The sequence below is a fragment of the Pteronotus mesoamericanus genome, unplaced genomic scaffold (genome assembly GCF_021234165.1).
Source record: "Pteronotus mesoamericanus isolate MK-2021 breed Mesoamerican mustached bat unplaced genomic scaffold, CSHL_Meso_final contig_105, whole genome shotgun sequence".
Classification (NCBI taxonomy): domain Eukaryota; kingdom Metazoa; phylum Chordata; class Mammalia; order Chiroptera; family Mormoopidae; genus Pteronotus; species Pteronotus mesoamericanus.
Genome location: NW_026555006.1, coordinates 1,173,442 through 1,191,931, shown reverse-complemented (window position 1 = coordinate 1,191,931; position 18,490 = coordinate 1,173,442). Strand labels below are relative to the sequence as shown.

Below are 18,490 nucleotides of genomic sequence, written 5' to 3'. Positions count from 1 at the left end.
AAAGGAATATTTGGGGCACAAGAGGGAAAAATCAGAGACTGTGTTACATGTCTGTTCCTTTCACTTCCTTTCCTCCATCCTGCCTCCTTCTCCACGCCCCGCCTGTAGGTGTTCCCTGAAGCAGTGGACCCTGGGGATGTGGTTGCACAGCTGGAATGTAAGTTTTTAACTTTTCAATCCAGATTCTAAGACATCTTAGAATTCTCTTTAATCTTGAATTAATAAAAGTTAAAAAGAGTTTAATAAGAATTTTAAAAACCTTGAGCATTTTTTGGGGAATTTCAGAATTTACCTACCTGGAAATAATAAAAAAATGCATGGCTGCAGAGAGGCTGGGAATTTTTTCTTTTTCTGTGGTTGGTCTATGGAAAACAAAAAGACTTATTTGAACTTTTCATTGATTAAGATAATGTAGATTGTTTATAATGTAAGAACAGAGATTCGTGTTAGGTAGGGCTCTGACCTGCAGACAAAAATATGTCTTTTAACTTTCAGCCTATTGCAAATCAAGAGAGTAAATAATACAAGATTGATGTAATGGTAGTTTAAAATATATGTTTTGTATTTGGTACAATGTTACAGTTTCAAGGCTAAGGATAATAGTAAATTCTTCGAAGTAGTAGAAGTCAACTATAAAAAGGTGCAGCTGTTGGGGAGAGCAGTAGTACAAAGGTCTGCACTTGGGAATAGTTACTTGAGCTCTGGATATAAAATGAAAAGCTCCATTGTTATTCCTGCAGTTAGAAAGGGATCAGGGATCACCAGATTGGTCTAATATGTAACTGTATATCAAAAGGTCAACCGTATTGGGCATCATCCGTGTCTGTCATCTCCTCCACACCTTCCCTCCATCCACACCTCACTGGGACTCTCGCAATGTGGAAACGTGGAGCCTGGCACCATGCGGGGATCTGGGCATATGGGAGGGATGGGGGCTGGCTCGTTGTCTTACATTCAGGGAGTTTATAGTTTAGTCAACTCTTCTCCAGGGAATTCTTTATGGCCTGTGACAATACCTTAGTTTTTATAGCTGTTCTTTCACTTGGTATTCTCTTTCACTGTAGCAGACTAACTAGGTGGCAATTTGGTGCCAGTGGGTGTGTGATTTTTAATATTTCCTGAACATTTTACTCAATATCTGGGAAACTGTATGTTAGAAGGTATGAAGACAATTGTATCATCATTCTGAAATTCTTCTGTTATAAAAATATATATCTGTCAACTATTGAATCCAAAAAGCAAACAAACAAGCAGAACAGAAACAAACTCATAGATACAGAGAACATTTTGATGGTTGCCAGATGGGAGGAGGGTTGGGGGGATGAGTGAAACAGGTGAAGGGATTAAGAAGTACAAATTGGCAGTTACAGAATAGTCAGGGCGATGTAAAGGACAGCACAGGCAATATAGTCAATAATATTGTAATAACTATACATGGTGTCAGAGGGGTACTAGATTTATCGGGATGATCAGTTAGTAGGTTATATAATGTCTGAGCCCTGGGTTGTACTCCCAGAACTAATATAATATTGTATGTCAACTGTATGAAAAATAAAAAATTATATAAAGTAAAAACCATTAAAAACAGTTTTTTTCTATTTGATTTGAAATTTTGGGGCTATAAAAGAGTACTTAGTTGTTATCATTTCGAAATTTTAATGCCTGCATTTCAGTGATTCATCTTTTCTCTTAGGTCTCTTCTACCCATCACTGACATCTTTTCGGTATCTTTCTGAACTTCGTCTTTCTCTGCCCTGGCTTTAAATATTGGTATTCCACCAGCCTCATTTCTTTGATGTCTTTTTGCTTAGTTTCTACTCTTATTTACTCTCCAAAGACTTGGTTTTATATATATTACCCGTTCTGATGGCTTCCACATCAGTCTTTATTCCTGGCCTCTTTTGTGAGCTTTGGGTCCCTTTTTCTTTTACGTTTTTTACTCTCAGTTTTGCAGTCTTTCATTGTCCCTTACCCTCATTAATATGAAAAATTAGAAACACACTAAAAGTGGGAGGAGAGAATGTCGAAGTGCCATATATGTATTACACAACTTCAGCAATGTTTGACATATTGCCGATCTTACTGCATGTTCACCCTGATGCTTAAAAAAAATTGTTAATTCTATACATACATCCTTTCACTACAAATATATATACATGTATATATACACATATATGTGTGTGTGTGTGTGTGTATAGATATATATAATATTTTCTCTCCGTCATGCTGGTATCACACCTAACAAAATTAATGTAATTCCTTAATAACATCGAATACAGTCATTGTACAGATTTCCCCATTAATCACCAAAATGTCTTTTAAGCTTGGTTTGCTAAACTCGGGATCTAGTCAAAATGTGGTTCACACATTGTATATGCTCTTAAGCTTTTTTTTTCTATAATAGTGTTTTTACTTTTTTCTTTTTTAATGCTGTGAATTTGTTAGAAAAACCAGGTCCTTTAGACTGTCCCACAATTTGGATTCGGCTAATTGCAAGTTAGCTTGTTTATTACTTGTATTATGTAAATTGAAATTACCCCTAGAGAACTGATTAAACTCAGGCTTATTTTATGTTTTGGCAAAAATCCTTCATAGTTGGTGATGTGTATGTATGATTGCATCTTATGGAGTGGCAATAAATGTCTAATTGTGTTAAGTTTAGTGACGTTGACCCAGGCAGCATTAGCCTCACTCTTCCATTGTAAAGTTCACCAGCCTTTCATCTAATAGTTTTAGTGTTTGCTGAGAGCCATCTTTTCTTTTCTTTTTTTTTTTTTACAGTTCAGAAAATAACTTTAAAAATGGTTAATATAGCAATATTTACAAGTAGGAGCTCTGTATAAAATAGTAGAATTGCATACTTCTTTTCTGCTTAATTTATTTTTCCAATTAAAAATGTTCAACATTATAGAGAAATTAAGAAAAATACATCTTTTCATTAGGAGTTACAATATGTGCTATTTTAAAATAATATTGTCATTCTTTCTGTATTTATTAGCTTCAATTCCAAAATTTTTTGTCCTTCTCAGCAGTTTGGTTACTGTGAAATATAGTTCTCATAGAAAAGGCAGGGTCATTCTTCTCTCCTTTCCTTACTTTAATAGTCTTAGTGAGTTATAGTTTGCATCTCACAAAATTCACCCCTTGTAACTGTAGTTAAATGATTCCTAGAAAATGTAAACAGTTGTGAACTATCCTAACAAAACAATTTAGAGTATTTCCATCACTCTGGGGAGTTCCCTCATGCTTATTTGCAGTGATCCTCTATTCCCACTTCCAGTCCCCCGGAACCACTGTTTTTTTTTTTTTTCTGTCTTTCTGTATTTGCCTTTTCTAGAAATTTCATATAAATGGATTAATATAATATGTAGCTTTTTGTGGCTGTATTCTTTTACTTAGCATAATGCTTCTGAGATTTATCCGTGTTGTCTCGTGTAGTAGTAGTTCATTCCTTTCTATGGATGAATATTATTTTATTGTGTGGGACTTATTTCCCCTGCCAAAAACTCTAAAGCATTGCTGAGAGAAATTAAAGATCATCTTAAAAAATGCAATGACACATGATGTGCATAGATCAGAGCTTTGAAGACAATTCTCCCAAAGTTTATCTTTAGATTTAACATTATTTCTAGTTTATGAACATTTGGACAGACATTAGGATTGTTTCTAGTTTATGGCTATCATGAACAACGTTGCTAAAAATATATGGCTATATATGGGAGTCTTCGCCACGGGTGGAAGAGTCTTTCCAGATGCCGTTTGCCTGTCAAGGAAAGGGGAAGGTGATTCCCTCCAGTGGGGAATGTCCCGAGCCCCCATGCTCACTGGCTTTTATTGAGAGGGTTACAGGCAGAGGACGGGTAGCAGGAATGTATAGGTAATCTAATTAGATCAGTAACTTAAGCTTACAGAGAATAGGTGATGTTTACAGAAGACAGTGACAGGGAAACACTGGATTGCTTTGGTCCGAGATGAGGAAACATTATGGCCTCAGATGGGATTTGGGTCCAGGAATTTTATAAATTTCCTTCCCAGCCTTGAGCTGGTTATCTGGTATGAGATTAATGGGGCTTGAGGGAGAAACAAAGCATGTTTCAAGAAGTGTAATTTACTTCTAGGCCTTATTTCCCCTGGGGACCCTCAGAGCTATTATTGGGTTCTGCCTATCAACTGCGTTACCAATGTTCCAGCCAAGTCTTATGGGGCTTCTCCCAGGCCCCAGCTTGTGCGGGACTACAGTTCCCGATACCTCGCAAAGTGGCCCCCTATAGACATATGCTGAATTGTACGGTAACTGTATGTTTCACTTTTTAAGAAACTGTCAACAGGTTTTCCAAAGTTGTTGTACCATTTTTATTCCTACCAGCGATGTATGAAGTTTTCAGTTTTTCCATATCATCCCCAAGACTTGATATTCTCAGTCTTTTAGAACATAGCCATTTCAGCAGATGTTGTAGTGTTATCTTGTATTTAAATTGTCACTAAATGAAGTTAAGCATTTGTTTTAGGTATTTATATTTTCTTGTAAAATGCTTATTCAAATCTTTCGCCCATTTTTGAATTGGGTGGTGTATCTTATTGAGTTGCAAGGTTTTTTTCTTTTTAAAAAATATTCTAAATATAAGTCCTTTATCAGATACATGATTTGTAAATATTTTCTCCCAGTCTCTGTCTTGTCTTTTTATTCTTTTAATGGTGTCTTTTGAAGAATAAGTTATGAAGGCCAATGTATCGTTTTTTTAGTGGATCCTGTTTTTGGTGTCATGTCTATGACATAAATCTTTGTTTAACCAAGGTCACTAAATCCTTCTCCTATCTTTCCTTCTAGATATTTTGTAATTTTATTTCTTATATTTAGGCCTATGATTCATTTCGAGTTAATTTTTGTGTATGGTGAGTGGTAAGGGTCTGTAGATCCCTTCTTCCCTCCCCTCCTCCCTTCCTTCCATCCCTCCTTTCTTCCGTTCTCCCGCCCCTCTCTCCTTCCTCCCTCCCTCCCCACCCCTCTGTTTTGATAAGTGGCTATACAGCTGTCCCTTCATCATTTGTTAGAGAAACTACCCTTTCTCCCATTTACTTGCCTTTGCACCTTTGATGAATACCAGAGGACTCTAAACATGAGGGGTTACTTCAGGACTCTCTAGTCTGTTCTATTCATCTGTATGGCTATCCTAGAGTCAGTTTATCAATTTCTGCATAAAAGCTTGTTGGAAATTGGATAGTAAGAATATTGACTAAGATAGAAATAATGTTTAATCTAGGGATAAATTTTGGGAGAACTGCCTTCATAAATTATCATATCTCTAATTGATGAACATGGTGTGTTCATTTTTTTAGCTGATTATTAATTTCTCTGAGCAATGTTTTGTAGTTTTCAGCATACAGGTTATACATTTCTTTTGTTAAGTTTATTTGTATTTTATTTTTGATACTATCATGAATAGAGTTGTATTTAAAAAATTAATTTTGAATTCTTATTTGCTATTCTATAGAAATAAAATTGATCTTATGTATTGATAGTGAACTTTGAACATGCTAAACTAGTTTTTAGTTCAGATAGAGTTTTTGTTGTTTTTGTTGATATTTTCTATTCAGAATAATATGGTCTGAGAATAAAAGCAGTTTTACTTTTTCCTTTCTAATCTGTATACCTTTAATTTTTTTCTTGCCTTACTCCCCCGGCTCAAGCCTTCAGTACAATGTTAAAAAGAAGTGGTGAAAGCAAACATTCTTTACTTGTTTCTGATGCCAGGAGAGTACATTCTTCATATTAAATATGTTAGCTATAATTTTTATTGTAGACGCTCTTTATCAGGAGACCTATTAATAGAAGAAGAGATCTAGTCCTGGTTGAAAGTTTTTATCATGTGTGGATATTAGATTTTGTCATATGCTTTCTCTGTGTTAAGATAATCATGTGTTTTTTTCCTCGTTGTTTTATAAATATGGTTTATCATATTATGGATTTTCCAGTATTAAACCAACCTTTCACTCCTGAGATAAATCCTAGTTGGTTATGGTAGATAATTCTTTGTATATTTTCCCGGATTCAGTGTGCTCATATTTTTTTAATGATTTTTTTGTATTTATGAGGAACACTGGTTTGTAGTTATGTAGGTTCTTTGTCTTGCTGTGTTACTAGGGTAATACTGGCCATACAGAATGAATTAAAAGATGTTCCTTCTTTCTGTATTTCCTGGAAGAGTTGTGTAAGATTAATATTATTTCAGCTTTAAATATTTGTTAGGACTCACCAGTGAAGACATCTGGATTTGTTTTTTTTTTTGGGGGGGGAGGATAAAATTACTATATCAAATTCTTGACATATACATGTATGTATGTATATATATATCTGTATTTCTCCTTGAGTTAACTCTGATATTTGTGTCTTTCTAGAAATGTGCATTTCATCTAAGATGTCTTTTCTGTGTACTTAAAATTGTTCATAGTTTTCCTTTATGGTTCTTTTGATATTTGTAGTTTGAGTAATGATGTCCTTTCTTTCACTGTTGACTTGAGTAATTGGTGTTTTCTCTGTTTTCTTTACTTGGATGGTTGGCCTAAAGGTTTACCAATTTTGTTCATATTTTTTGAGAATTATTTTTTATTTCAATAACCTTTTCTATTTTATTGATTTTAATTTTAATCCTTATATCCCTTTCTTCTACCTACTTGGTACATGATTTTTTTCTGAAAATATTCTAAGTACACTTGAATGGAATGAGTATTTTGTTCTTGTTGATTTGATTATTCTATATCAGTCTATTTCTGTCACTTGGTCAAGTCAGTTGATAATGTTCAAGTCTTCTGTATTCTTGCTGATTTTATTTCTTGGGGGCTAGAAGAGACCTGGTTGTTTTATCAATTACTGAGAGAAAGGCATTTGAATGTTCAACTATAATTACTGAATTTTCTGTTTCTTTCATTTTTATCAGTTTTTGCTTCATATAATGTACTGGTTATTGATTTACTACCCCACAGTTCCAATCTAATCTTTCTGCCTGATCTGTGGAAGTTGGTCTGGCCCTTTAAATATTTGTTTCTTTCCAGCTGGCACTGAAGCATTGTGTAGTAGAGGGCCCTGGAGTAACATTGCAGAGGGAAAGAGTTTTGCTTCCAGATGTGGGTGTGCCTGCTTGGCAGGCTCCTGCACACTGCCTGTTTTTTCCTCAGGACCAAGCTTCCATGGCTCTTGCAACCTCTCTGGTGCTCAGATATTTCCATACATGGTGGCCAACAGCAGCGTCCACTAACTGCCCCCTGGGTAGTTTTGTAATGAAGTGCCTCTGGTGAAGCGCCTCCCTGGCACCCTAGAGGAGTGATTTGTGACAAGTTCCAGAAGACGGGTTTCCAGTAAGTTCTACTGGCATGGCACTAAAGCAGCTCTCAGTGAGCCAAGGCTGCACTCTCTCTAGCAAGTTCTGGAGCTCAGCACTGGGGATGAGAGCTTGGGGAGAGCTCTTCCTCCGTGCTCTGGCTGAGCCCAGGACTGATGGTTCCTTCTATCTGCTATCCCTGTATTCTTTAAGTTCTCTTTATGTCTTCCTAGACTATCCCTCATTACCTTAACCCCCCTCATAGTTAATTCTTTCTATTAAACTTTCCCTGTGTGGTTTCTGTCTCCTAATTGGACCCAAACTGATACATATCTTTTGAGGCTCTGTTTTAATTGTTTATACCTTTATAATTATATCTTCCTCAATCTTAACCTTCTTTATGGTAGTAAAAATTCATGGTAGCAAAATTACAGCAGTTTCAGGCCTCATATCTCCCAATCATATTCTAAAAATAAGAGATCTGTGATCCATAACTTCCATCAGGTCTTCAGATTTATTCTAATCTCAGTAGGATGGGAGATGTATTGAATAGTATGCTGTTGGCTTAACTTGAACATATCTTCCTTTGTTTCAGGTGGTACATGTGTAACCTTTGATAGAACTGCATAGGTCTCTAATGGAAGGAGAAAAAAGAGGGATTTAATGGTGTGGAGATAGCTCATAGATGTCCCTGCAGTAAGTCTCCATAGTTCTGATCCTTCAAACATAGAGCGATGATAGAAATGGTAGAAACAGTCCCTTCAAATAAAATATAAAGTTGAGCGCAAAGAAGAAAGCAGGCTTTATGTCAGTGAATGCAAAGGGAAGTATTTCAAGTAAGGAAACACAGAATCTATGTGGATTCTTCCAGAATTTCCACTTACCTATTCTCTTCAGGAATTGGAAGTTACATATATCATTTCCCATGTGTAACATGCAAAACTTATGTGTGCTTGTCCTTCCGACTGTCTAAAATCCAAAATTAATTAATTAAGAATATATTGTCTAAAAACAAATAGAGCGTGGTCCAAATGCTCAAGGAGACTCTAGGATCCCCTTAATTGGACAGTCTGATTGATAAGTAGCCCTTGAGTAACCTCAGGTAAAACACAACAGTCTTTGGCACACAGTAAACCCTTAAAAATATCCCATGGTTATTACTATTGGTAATGTGTTATTATTGGGTTGGCCAAGAAGTTCATTTTGTTTTGTTTTGTTTTGTAAGATAGCTCCAGCAGTGCTTAGTTGTCCTTAACTTCATTTGAAACAATTTTGTTATATTGTATTGTGACAGCTGTCATATCAGTGTGCATTAAAAAAATTTTTAAATTGGTAAATTTTTGTTTAGCCATTTTAATATTGAAGATGGAAGAAAATAAGCAACATTTTTTCATATATTATGCTTTATTATCTCAAGAAAGGTAAAAATGCAACTGAAATGCAATAAATGATTTGTGCAATGTATGGAGAAGGTGCTATGACCGATCAAACATGTCAAAAGTAGTTTGTGAAGTTTCATGCTGGAGATTTCTCACTGGATGATACTCCACAGTTGGGTAGATCAGTTGACGTTGATCGTGATTGAATTGAGACATTACCTGAGAACAATGAATGTTATACCATGCAGGAGATAGCCAACAACTCAAAATATCCAAATCAATAAAGTTATTGGTGAAAATGGAAAATCTGTCTATTATTTTATGGAAAAAACTAAACAGACTTTTTGGGCAACCCAATACTATTGTTATTAGTGGAGAACTTACCAGTACCATTTCTCACCTCTAAGGAAACTCCTGAGGCCCAGAATCACCTAAGATGCTGGGGAAGTATATGAGTTTGTCCAGAAAAAGTCCATCCATTGTTAATACAATGAGAATGGTTTGTGCAACATCGATGTAAGCTGGCAGCCAAGGAGTGTGGACTGGAATGCACATGTGTGAACAATGATGACTTCACTGTACTAGTCAGTGGGGGCGGTAGATGCTATTGAGTGAGCATGTATTCTGGGTGGCCATTGCGTTCAAAATGACTGAATGAGTAAGGCAACAGATATGCTTGAAATTTTGTGTTAAGCTTGAACATTCCTCTACGAAAACTATTTGAATGATTCAAAAGGCAGCAGCTATGGGTACCTGGTAATTAACAGCTTCATCATGACAACGCGCCTGCTTATGCATCATGTCTTGTGCAGTTTTTTTGCCAAAACATCAGATCACCCAGGTGTTTCAGCCCAGCTACGCCCAGATTTGGTGCTCTGTGACTTCTGGCTTTTCTCAAAACTAAAGTCACCTTTGAAAGGGAAGAGATTTCAGACCTTCGATGAGATTCAAGAAAATACGATGGGGCAGCTTATAGTGATTGGGAGAACTGTGTGAGGTCCTAAGGTGCCTACTTTGAAGAGGACTGAGGTATCATTGTCCTATGTACAATGTTTCTTTTATCTTGTATCTTCTTCAATAAATGTCTCTATTTTTCATATTACATGGCTAGATACCTTCAGGACAGACCTCGTATATTTATGATATAGAAAATGATATTAAGTGCCAGTGATATTAAAGGCATCACAGGGATTTTTACATACATAGAGAAGGCATTCTCTTTAGGGATAAGGTTTTAATTCTGGATTTATGAGAATAAAATTATTTATAGCTAAAACTATACTCTGTGAACCATTTTTAAGCAAGAAAGGGAATGAAAAGTTTCTACTTCTTTGTTGAAACTGTGGGTTTTCATTCTTTCTCACTGAAGGTTTAGATTCTCTTCTACACACACACACACACACACACACACACACACTCATGCACTTGCACACAAACACTTGCACACGCACAGTATGCTGATACAGGTATCCTGTCTGAAAGGCTGTTCATGCAGATAAACATAATGCTTGCTCCCTCACTTCTTTGCAGTCACTGCTCAAATTTATCACCATAATAAGAAGCATTTTCTCACCAATATATCTAAAAGAGCATCACTTTGCTCAGTATCTCAATCACTATCCCATTATCTTTAAGAGTTACCATATTTTCTACACCAGGTTATAATATGCTTTTAATATTTCCACCAAGACAAGAGGTGTAAAAGGGCACTGCTCAGGGTAAATAGTCAAGAATGGTCCTCCTCTTTTTTCTTACTAGTGCTGTTATTTATTTTTTTATTTTTCTTTCTTTAGAATGACAGTTTTATAAGAGCAGAGACTTTTTCTCTTTTCTGTATTTCTAGTGCATATGGCAATACATGTCATATGCTAGATATTTGATATCCAAGGAGTTAAATAAAATATAATACTGCTTGTCATTATTACTTTTGTGAGTGTTGGAATTGTCCAATTGAGAGATACCTATTTGTAGTGCTATAATCCTTTGATTAGCAAATATATTTTGTATTTGAAATTTTATAATAGCTACTCTGGCTTCATTCCCTTCAACATTTGGATAAAGAGAAGATAATGATCTTTATTTATATTGCAGTAGGTTACTAGGTTTCCCTATTGCTTTTTCTTGCCTGTAGGGAAAAATGGCAGTTTCATGAAAGTCCCTGCTTTTCAGCTTCTGGGAATTAGTCCTTACCTCGTGTTTGGGGTTTTTAAAATGCTTTCAGGTAGAGATTTGAAGGCTGAGAATAAATCCTCAAAGTCTATGAGTTTGAGTATCCTTGCCTGGATCCTCAGGATAGCTTATAGGACTCAGAATGCGTATTTTATTTTACTTGTTTTTTCAATTTAATTTTTAGTGTATATTTTAAATGTGCAATGGCAAATGAATTCCAACGAATTCACCTTCAGCTTTGTAGTTAGGGCAGGTAAATCAGTGTTTAGAAAAAATTATTATAGCAGTTGTTCTTGCTGATACAGAGAGTTAAGAGCATTCTGGCATTCTCTCAAGGTATTTCCTGTAGCTTTTGATTTGCTACACATGACCAGGATTTCTGGAGTTTTGCAGTGCATTTACTTTTAACTCACACTAAAAGCACATGAAAATGAAATTTTTTCAGAGGGAAGAAAATTTTCATTACTTAGTTATAAGGTGAAGTGCAACTATAAAATGAGGTTAATTCCTTCCCATATTCCAGTAGATGTAATTTACATAATTTAGGTTTGGTTTCCAGGAACATTCACTTTCCAGAGTGATTCTGGCTGGGCTGGGGCATTTTCACTTTACTTAGATCTTTTACAAAAGGGTTATTTCCTTCCTTGGCTTTATTTTAGCCTTTCACTTTTCTTTATGAAATAATTTTTTATATTAATTTTAATATTCTATAGGACTTGCTTAGACCATGTGTGTGTGTGTGTGTGTGTGTACACACACACACACACACATATGTAAATGCTAATCTTTTTAAACTTGTTTTTTACTTTTATCAAAATATTTTAATTGGTTATAGAATTGTACTGGTTGACTGTATAGCAGAGCTGTATGTAGTGTACAGCGCTTACCACAGAAAACAGCAGCCCTGTAAGCGCCCTCTCCTTCATCACTGCCCACTCCTGCAGGGACTCCGTCTCATGTTGTTAAAAATGTTTTTCTTTGTACCCACCTACATATCTTTAGCATGCTTATTCTGCCCTTGAAACATTTTTATTTTTAATTTTAGATATTATTTCTACTTTCCCTTATGGAAAATGAGGATATAAATACTTTTCATAAATCCTCTGCTTTCTCTCAAAACATATATATGCCCATTTTCTGTCTTTTTTCCTTTTAATACAGTTATATTATAATTTTGGTTTATATTTTTATGACCATGTTAAAAGTATTTATAGCTGAACCATGTGGTATACAGACTATGATTACTTTCCTGCAAGAATTTTGCTTTTTGCTTGAATTAATAATTTTTCTCCTGTGCTTACTTTTATAGTTTTAGCTTTTTAATTTTTGCTTTACTTAACCCCAGTTCTTCCTCAGATATTTAAATCATTTTCTCAAAGTTTAATGTTCTTTCATTTATAAGTCATTTTTTTTTTGCTTAGATACCTAAAATATTTTTTAAGCCTAGTAATTTTACTAGAATATGCTGTGAAGTAGTTTTCTCTTTTTTAATGGCTTGCTATTCTTGGTATGATGCATTCTGTTTCATTTATATGTTTTATTTTTTTAATTTCTGCAGTTTCCTGAACTATACTATTTAGTGTTTATTTTCTTCCTTTACCTTAGTTTTCTTCATCAGGCTCTACTATTGTAGTATGTTGAATCTTTTTTGCCTGTTTAGTATTTGTTATTTTCTCTCATATTTAAATTTCTTTTGTTTCTTTGTGATTAAGAAAGATCCCATTTTTTTGTTCAGTTTCTTTTAGGGCATTATCTGTTGTGTTTATTTGCTTTTGTTACAGTTTAATATTCATTTTTGAAATGACTTCTTCTGTTTTTACATCTTTCCTGAATTATACCATCTCACTTTCATTTTTCTAAATTTGATTGATATAGTTCTTCAAATTCTGGTATTACTTTACTATTTTTTAAACAGTAGATTATAGTTTTAATCTGTTTGGCAAACATCTATTTCATAAGCATTAGCTTGGTGTTGCCGATAGACTCATGAGCTTCAGATTGGTGCTGCCACAAGCTGCTTCTCGGTGTTAACTTCCAGTCTCTTTGCTTCTTGGAGAACTCCTAATTTGTCATTTAGGTACTCCAAGTATATTCATTTCTCCTATAACCTGTCTCTTGTTTAAACTCCAAAATTCTTAAGATGAACAAATGACTCTCCTTCCTACTTCACTGACCAAAATTGAGGCCATCGTAGTAATCCTTCCATTCCCTGTACCCTTGTCCTAAAAGTCACCTACGTTATTTCTTATTCGTATCTTCTTTCTCCTGGTCTTAGAGGATGAAGTTTCTCTCTTCTGCTCAAAGTTATTTTGGATATTGGTTTCCTTTACTCATCTTCTCATGCCATTTCTAGCTTCTTGTTCATTATATTCTAATTTTTTCCCTCTGTATCCTCCAATTTATCTTGTTACACACACTCCATGTAAACATGCTGTACATTCCCATCTTAAAAAGTATTCCCTGTCTTCCTCTTTGGCCCCATCTAGCTCCTGTCCTCTTTATTGTACTCCTCATTCAATATACAACTTCTTCACCTCACATTTATTTTGTAAATCACTACTTTTTAGTTCCAGCAGCATTGTTAATGAAAAGAGTGCAAACCTTGAAGACAACTAGTTTTAGCTGAGCTCAAATCTCAGCTCAGGAAGTTACTATCTTTGCTTACCTTGACCTTATTTTTTTAATTTGTAAAATGGAGATAATCACTTGTGGGAGTTGTCTTGAGGATTTGTGTGAAGCTTATAGGAGCTCAGTCCTGACCCGTAGAAGATACTCTCCAAATGGTAGTAATTAATATTATGGTATTGACAGCCCATATTTTTTTAGTGTATTTTCTAGTTTGTTTGTAAACATGTCTTTCAAATAGTTGAGGTTGCAGAATAAGTGATCTCAGGGAAATCTATAGTACTAGTATGTATAGAAAATTATGACACTGAGCTTATCATGTTTGCTTTGTTTGTTTGATTTTTAATGAAATTTTATTTTTTGTTCAGATATTTTTTTAAAAGACAGGTCCTTCCTTTAAGAGCCTATTTCTTACTTCAGTATCACCTTTAACATCAGTCCTTTTCTGTTCTTACATTTATTGGTAATGAGATGAGAAACAGCCATGATGTATTCAAGAAATACGTTGTGCAATTCAAGGGGTGATAGAAAAGTCTACTTAAGCAAAATTACTTATCCACTGACTTACGATTAGAATTAAGATTTGTCATTTTAAAAAGCCGTTTGATTGCCTGTGCAGACTCTGTCACTATGAGATAATATAGGGCGGGGGTGTCCGACCTGCGGCCCGCGGGCCACGTGCCGCCCAGGATGGCTATGAATGCAGCCCAACACAAAATCGTAAATTTACTTAAAACATTATGAGATTTTTTTATGATTGCATATCACAATGTATTTAATGTGTTGCCCAAGACAACTCTTCTTCCAGTGTGGCCCAGAGACACCAAAAGATTGGACACCCCTCACGGGGGATTCAAAAATGAATAAAATACAGATTCTTTGTTCAAATGAGTATTTTTCTTCCCTTATTTTGTAAATCCAATTACACAGTGTTAGATCCTCTTAGTCTATCCCTTTGTTCTCTTTTATTTGTTCATCATCATTTTGACTCTCTGTACTTCTCTCAAACACACACACATACACACACACACACACAATTGTCTTCCAATTCTAAAAGTCTCTCTTGGGTCATTTGCAATTTGCTGATAAATCCATCCATCATATTTAATTTTGAGTTATTTTATTTTTAAGTTAAAAATTTTCCATTTGGTTGTTTATAATTGTTTCCAGTTCTCTGTTAAACATTCTCAATCCTGCATTTTATTTTTTCGTGTTTGTTTTATTGTTTTATTTATTTATTTATTAATTATTGTATTTTTTCCATTACCATTTATTCCCCTTATATCCACTTTCCCCTGCAATCACTACACTGTTGTCCATGTCTGTGAGTCCTTTTTCTGTTTTGCTTGATCCCTCCTCTCCCTAACTTCCCCCACCAATAACTCATCCTGCTCTGTATGAGTCTGTTTCTAGTTTGCTTGTTTGTTCAGTTCATTTATTGGATTCCTCATATGAATGAATCATATGGTATTTGTCTTCCTCTGATTGGCTTATTTCACTTAGCCTAATGTTCCTCAGGCCCATCCATGCTGTTGCTAATGGTAAATTTTTCTTCTTTTTTATGGCCAAATAGTATTCTATTATATAAACATCTCATAGTTGTTTTATCCACTCATCTACTAGTGGACACTGGGCTGCTTCCATATCTTGGTGATTGTAAATAATACTGCAATGAACATAAGGCTCCTTACATTCTTTTGAATCAGTGTTTCAGGTTTCTTTGAATGAATTTCCAGAAGTGGGATTGCTGGGTCATAAGACAGTTCCATTTCTAATTTTTTGAAGTATCTCCATACTGCTTTCCGCAGTGGCTGCACCAATCTGCATTCCCACCAACAAGGCAAAAGTGTTTTCCTTTCTCCACATCCTCTCCAGCACTTACCGTTTGTTGATTTATTGGTGATTGCCATTCTAACTGGTGTGAGGTGTTATCTCAAAAGTTTTTGCATGGCCAGGGAAACAATCAACAAAATAAAAAGACAACCCACTGAAAGGAAGAACATATTTGTTGATACATCTGATAAGGTGTTAATATCCAAAATTTATGAGAACTTATCAAACTCAACACCAAAAAAAAATACAATTCAATTTAAAAAATGGGCAAAAGACTTTAATAGATGCTTCTCCAAAGAGGACATACAGATGGCCAAAAGACAGGAAAAGATGCTCAAAGTCACTAATCATCAGAGAAATGCAAATTGAATTTTATTTTATTGGGCATATCAAGCACATTTTAAATCTCAGTCTGATTACTTTTTCCCCCTGAATCTCCTATTTATCTGCTTTTACTATGTGTTATTTCTCTCAGTTTTTAATTCCAATCACTATTCTCTTTTCTATTTATTTGGTCAGTTTTCACTGAATGGCAGACTTTGAATGTAACAATTTTAGAAATAATTCAAAACCATAGTAGAGGATGTTTTCCTTCAGATCAGATTTATGATTGTTTTAGCAGATTACTAGGGAGCATTAACAATTCTAGATCACCTTAATTCAGACAGGATTTGTATGATTTAAATTTAGGCCTCAGTTCCTAGTTGGCTGTCTTAGTATGTTTGTCCTGCTATAACAAATGCCATAGACTGAGAGGATTATCAAACAATAGAAATGTATTTCTCACACTTCTGGATTTTATTGAAAGTCCCAAATAAAGGCACCAGGAGTTTCCATGTCTGTCTGGGTGCCTTTTCTATCTATCCATGGCCATCTTCTCTCTGTGTTCTCTCCGTGTGGAAGGGGCAGGGAAGCGTTTTAGGGCATCTTTTATAAGGACACTGTATATTTATAAGATATAAATATATATAATATGTAGTGTACCCAGAAAGTACTTTGACTTGTAGATACTTCTGTGAGAAAGTAAATGGTATTTGTTTGTTAATTAATTTGTTTACTGAAATTTTTCTTTAAACTTTCAGATGATACAGCATTGTTTGAGTTGATTCAACTAGTTCCACCAGGTACTGTATTATATTTTGATAAAGTAATTGACCTTTGAATCCACTTCAATGAAATGCTTTTTAAATATCTCTTCTTTTTTCCTTCCTTCTGAAATTAAGAACATTTTTGAGTTTCTAGTATTGGTCCACTCGATGTAAAATGTCAATAGGTCAAAGTAATATATACAGAAAGATTGACATAAGTATACTTGAACACACTGTTCTAAAATTTAATAAATAGTAATAAATGAAAATGAAAAATAACCTGGCTTCATTCTAATATATTTTTTCACATTCATAAAAAGTGACTGTTAGGTTTTTGTGATTTTTCTAAAATTAAATGCTTTGTTGATGAAGTGGTCAGTTATCTTTGTTTTTATGTGTGGACTGTTATTGGGAGTGAAGGAGAATAAAACCTTATCTATTTAGCAATCATTACAAATCCCTAGAATAGGTAGAGTTAAACATACAGAGAATGGTTTCATTTCTGTTACCGATATATATGATTATAGAAGATATCTATCTTAATCGAATACTTATTTATGTGAAAAATAGAGAGCTGTATTTTATTGAAAACTAATAACTTGAAAAATGCTAAATACTAAATATATACCAAATCCAGATAACCACAAATTTCTGAAAATGTTTACATTTTTTTCAGCATGTAATTAATACCTTATAATGGCAGGTAAAAAAGAATGGAACATAGAAAAATTTGTGGAGATTATAATTAAATTTCAGATGTGTATATGTCATAGCAAGTTGATACATTTACAAATACTTTTTTTTTTTTAAGGAACTCATAGGTACTCACTCCTTCTACAAAAGGGGATATAGATAATTAGTATAGTGTGCTACATGTTTGAATAAGGAAATGTGTTAATCCATTTAATATCTTTAATTTTCCTTTCATAGAAAAAAAAACATGACCCTGAAGCAGGTATTTCAGTAAGGCATCAGGCATTATATATATATTATACCCGATGATTTGGTTCCTAAATAGAATATTTTGTTATAATTTGAATCACAGGATATCTTTCTTGTAGTGGGTGAAACACTGTCTACATATGATGAAAATACACGAGATTTCATGTTTCCGGGTCCAAACCAAATTTCTGGACACCATGATTCAAACCGCCAGGTTACCATGAGGAGGATTTCTGGCCTTCGAGTAAGTGCTTATTGTTTTCTGAATTAATTTGTGATGCTGGATCATTGTTAAAACTGCCATGGAACCCTCAATATCTGAAATGTGAGGAACTAATTCAGAGTTTAATTTGATTGAATCATAATGGTTTTATGAAATTTTAGTGTTATTTTAAACATACTGAAGTTAAATGAAAATAAGTAAACAAAGCACATGGATCCACCCCAAAATTAACAAATGCTATTTTGCCTTATAGTCTTTACATTTCTCTCCTTTCTTTACCGCCCCTACCCCTCCATTTTCCACCATCCCTATCCTTTCCTTTGTCTCTCTTCTCTCTTTTCTATAGTTTTCTCAAAAGAATGACCAATAAACATTTGGGAAAGTGCTCAATCTCACTAACATTTAAGAAAATCTAAATGAAAACAACCATATTTCATTTTTACAGCCATAAACATAGTAAAATTTAATAAATTTGACATCAAAAGTGTGAAAAAAGAAAACTTATGCCGCTGTGCCATGTGAATTGGAACAGCCACAATTAAGAACTGTCTAGTAGAGGCAAAGATTCTCTTAGCCTGTGATACTCAAGATATGTATCTCCGCAATGTGCTTTCACTGGAACACTAAGAGCCTTCTTAGGCATGTTTATTTGTTGCACTGTTTATAATAGTGAAAAACTGAAGTAGTTGAAATGTTCATTAGTAGGAATTTGGCTAGGTTATTATATGTTCTTGTAATGGAAATATATATTTATACACCTAACCATGAAAGCTGCGTTGTGACAGCAGAGTCCCCCAAATTCTTCCAACTTCCTGCAGCTGTCGTTGGATGATTTCAAAACATTTTCATCCCTGAAAATGTCTTCCACTTAAAGAAACTGAGAAGAGCCTCTGCTGTTTCAAAGAAGAAAAAAGC

The 18,490-nt window shown here is 34.5% G+C and overlaps 1 protein-coding gene across 1 annotated transcript in view; it reads left to right on the top strand.

Annotated features, from left to right (window-relative positions):
* SPATA6 (spermatogenesis associated 6) overlaps positions 1-18,490 on the top strand; it is a 92,984-nt gene that overhangs the window by 22,839 nt on the left and 51,655 nt on the right. Inside the window, exons 3-5 of the mRNA XM_054572837.1 lie at positions 109-157; positions 16,405-16,446; positions 17,472-17,596. Coding sequence (XP_054428812.1) covers positions 109-157; positions 16,405-16,446; positions 17,472-17,596 — 216 coding nt within the window. The remainder of the gene's footprint in view (positions 1-108; positions 158-16,404; positions 16,447-17,471; positions 17,597-18,490) is intronic.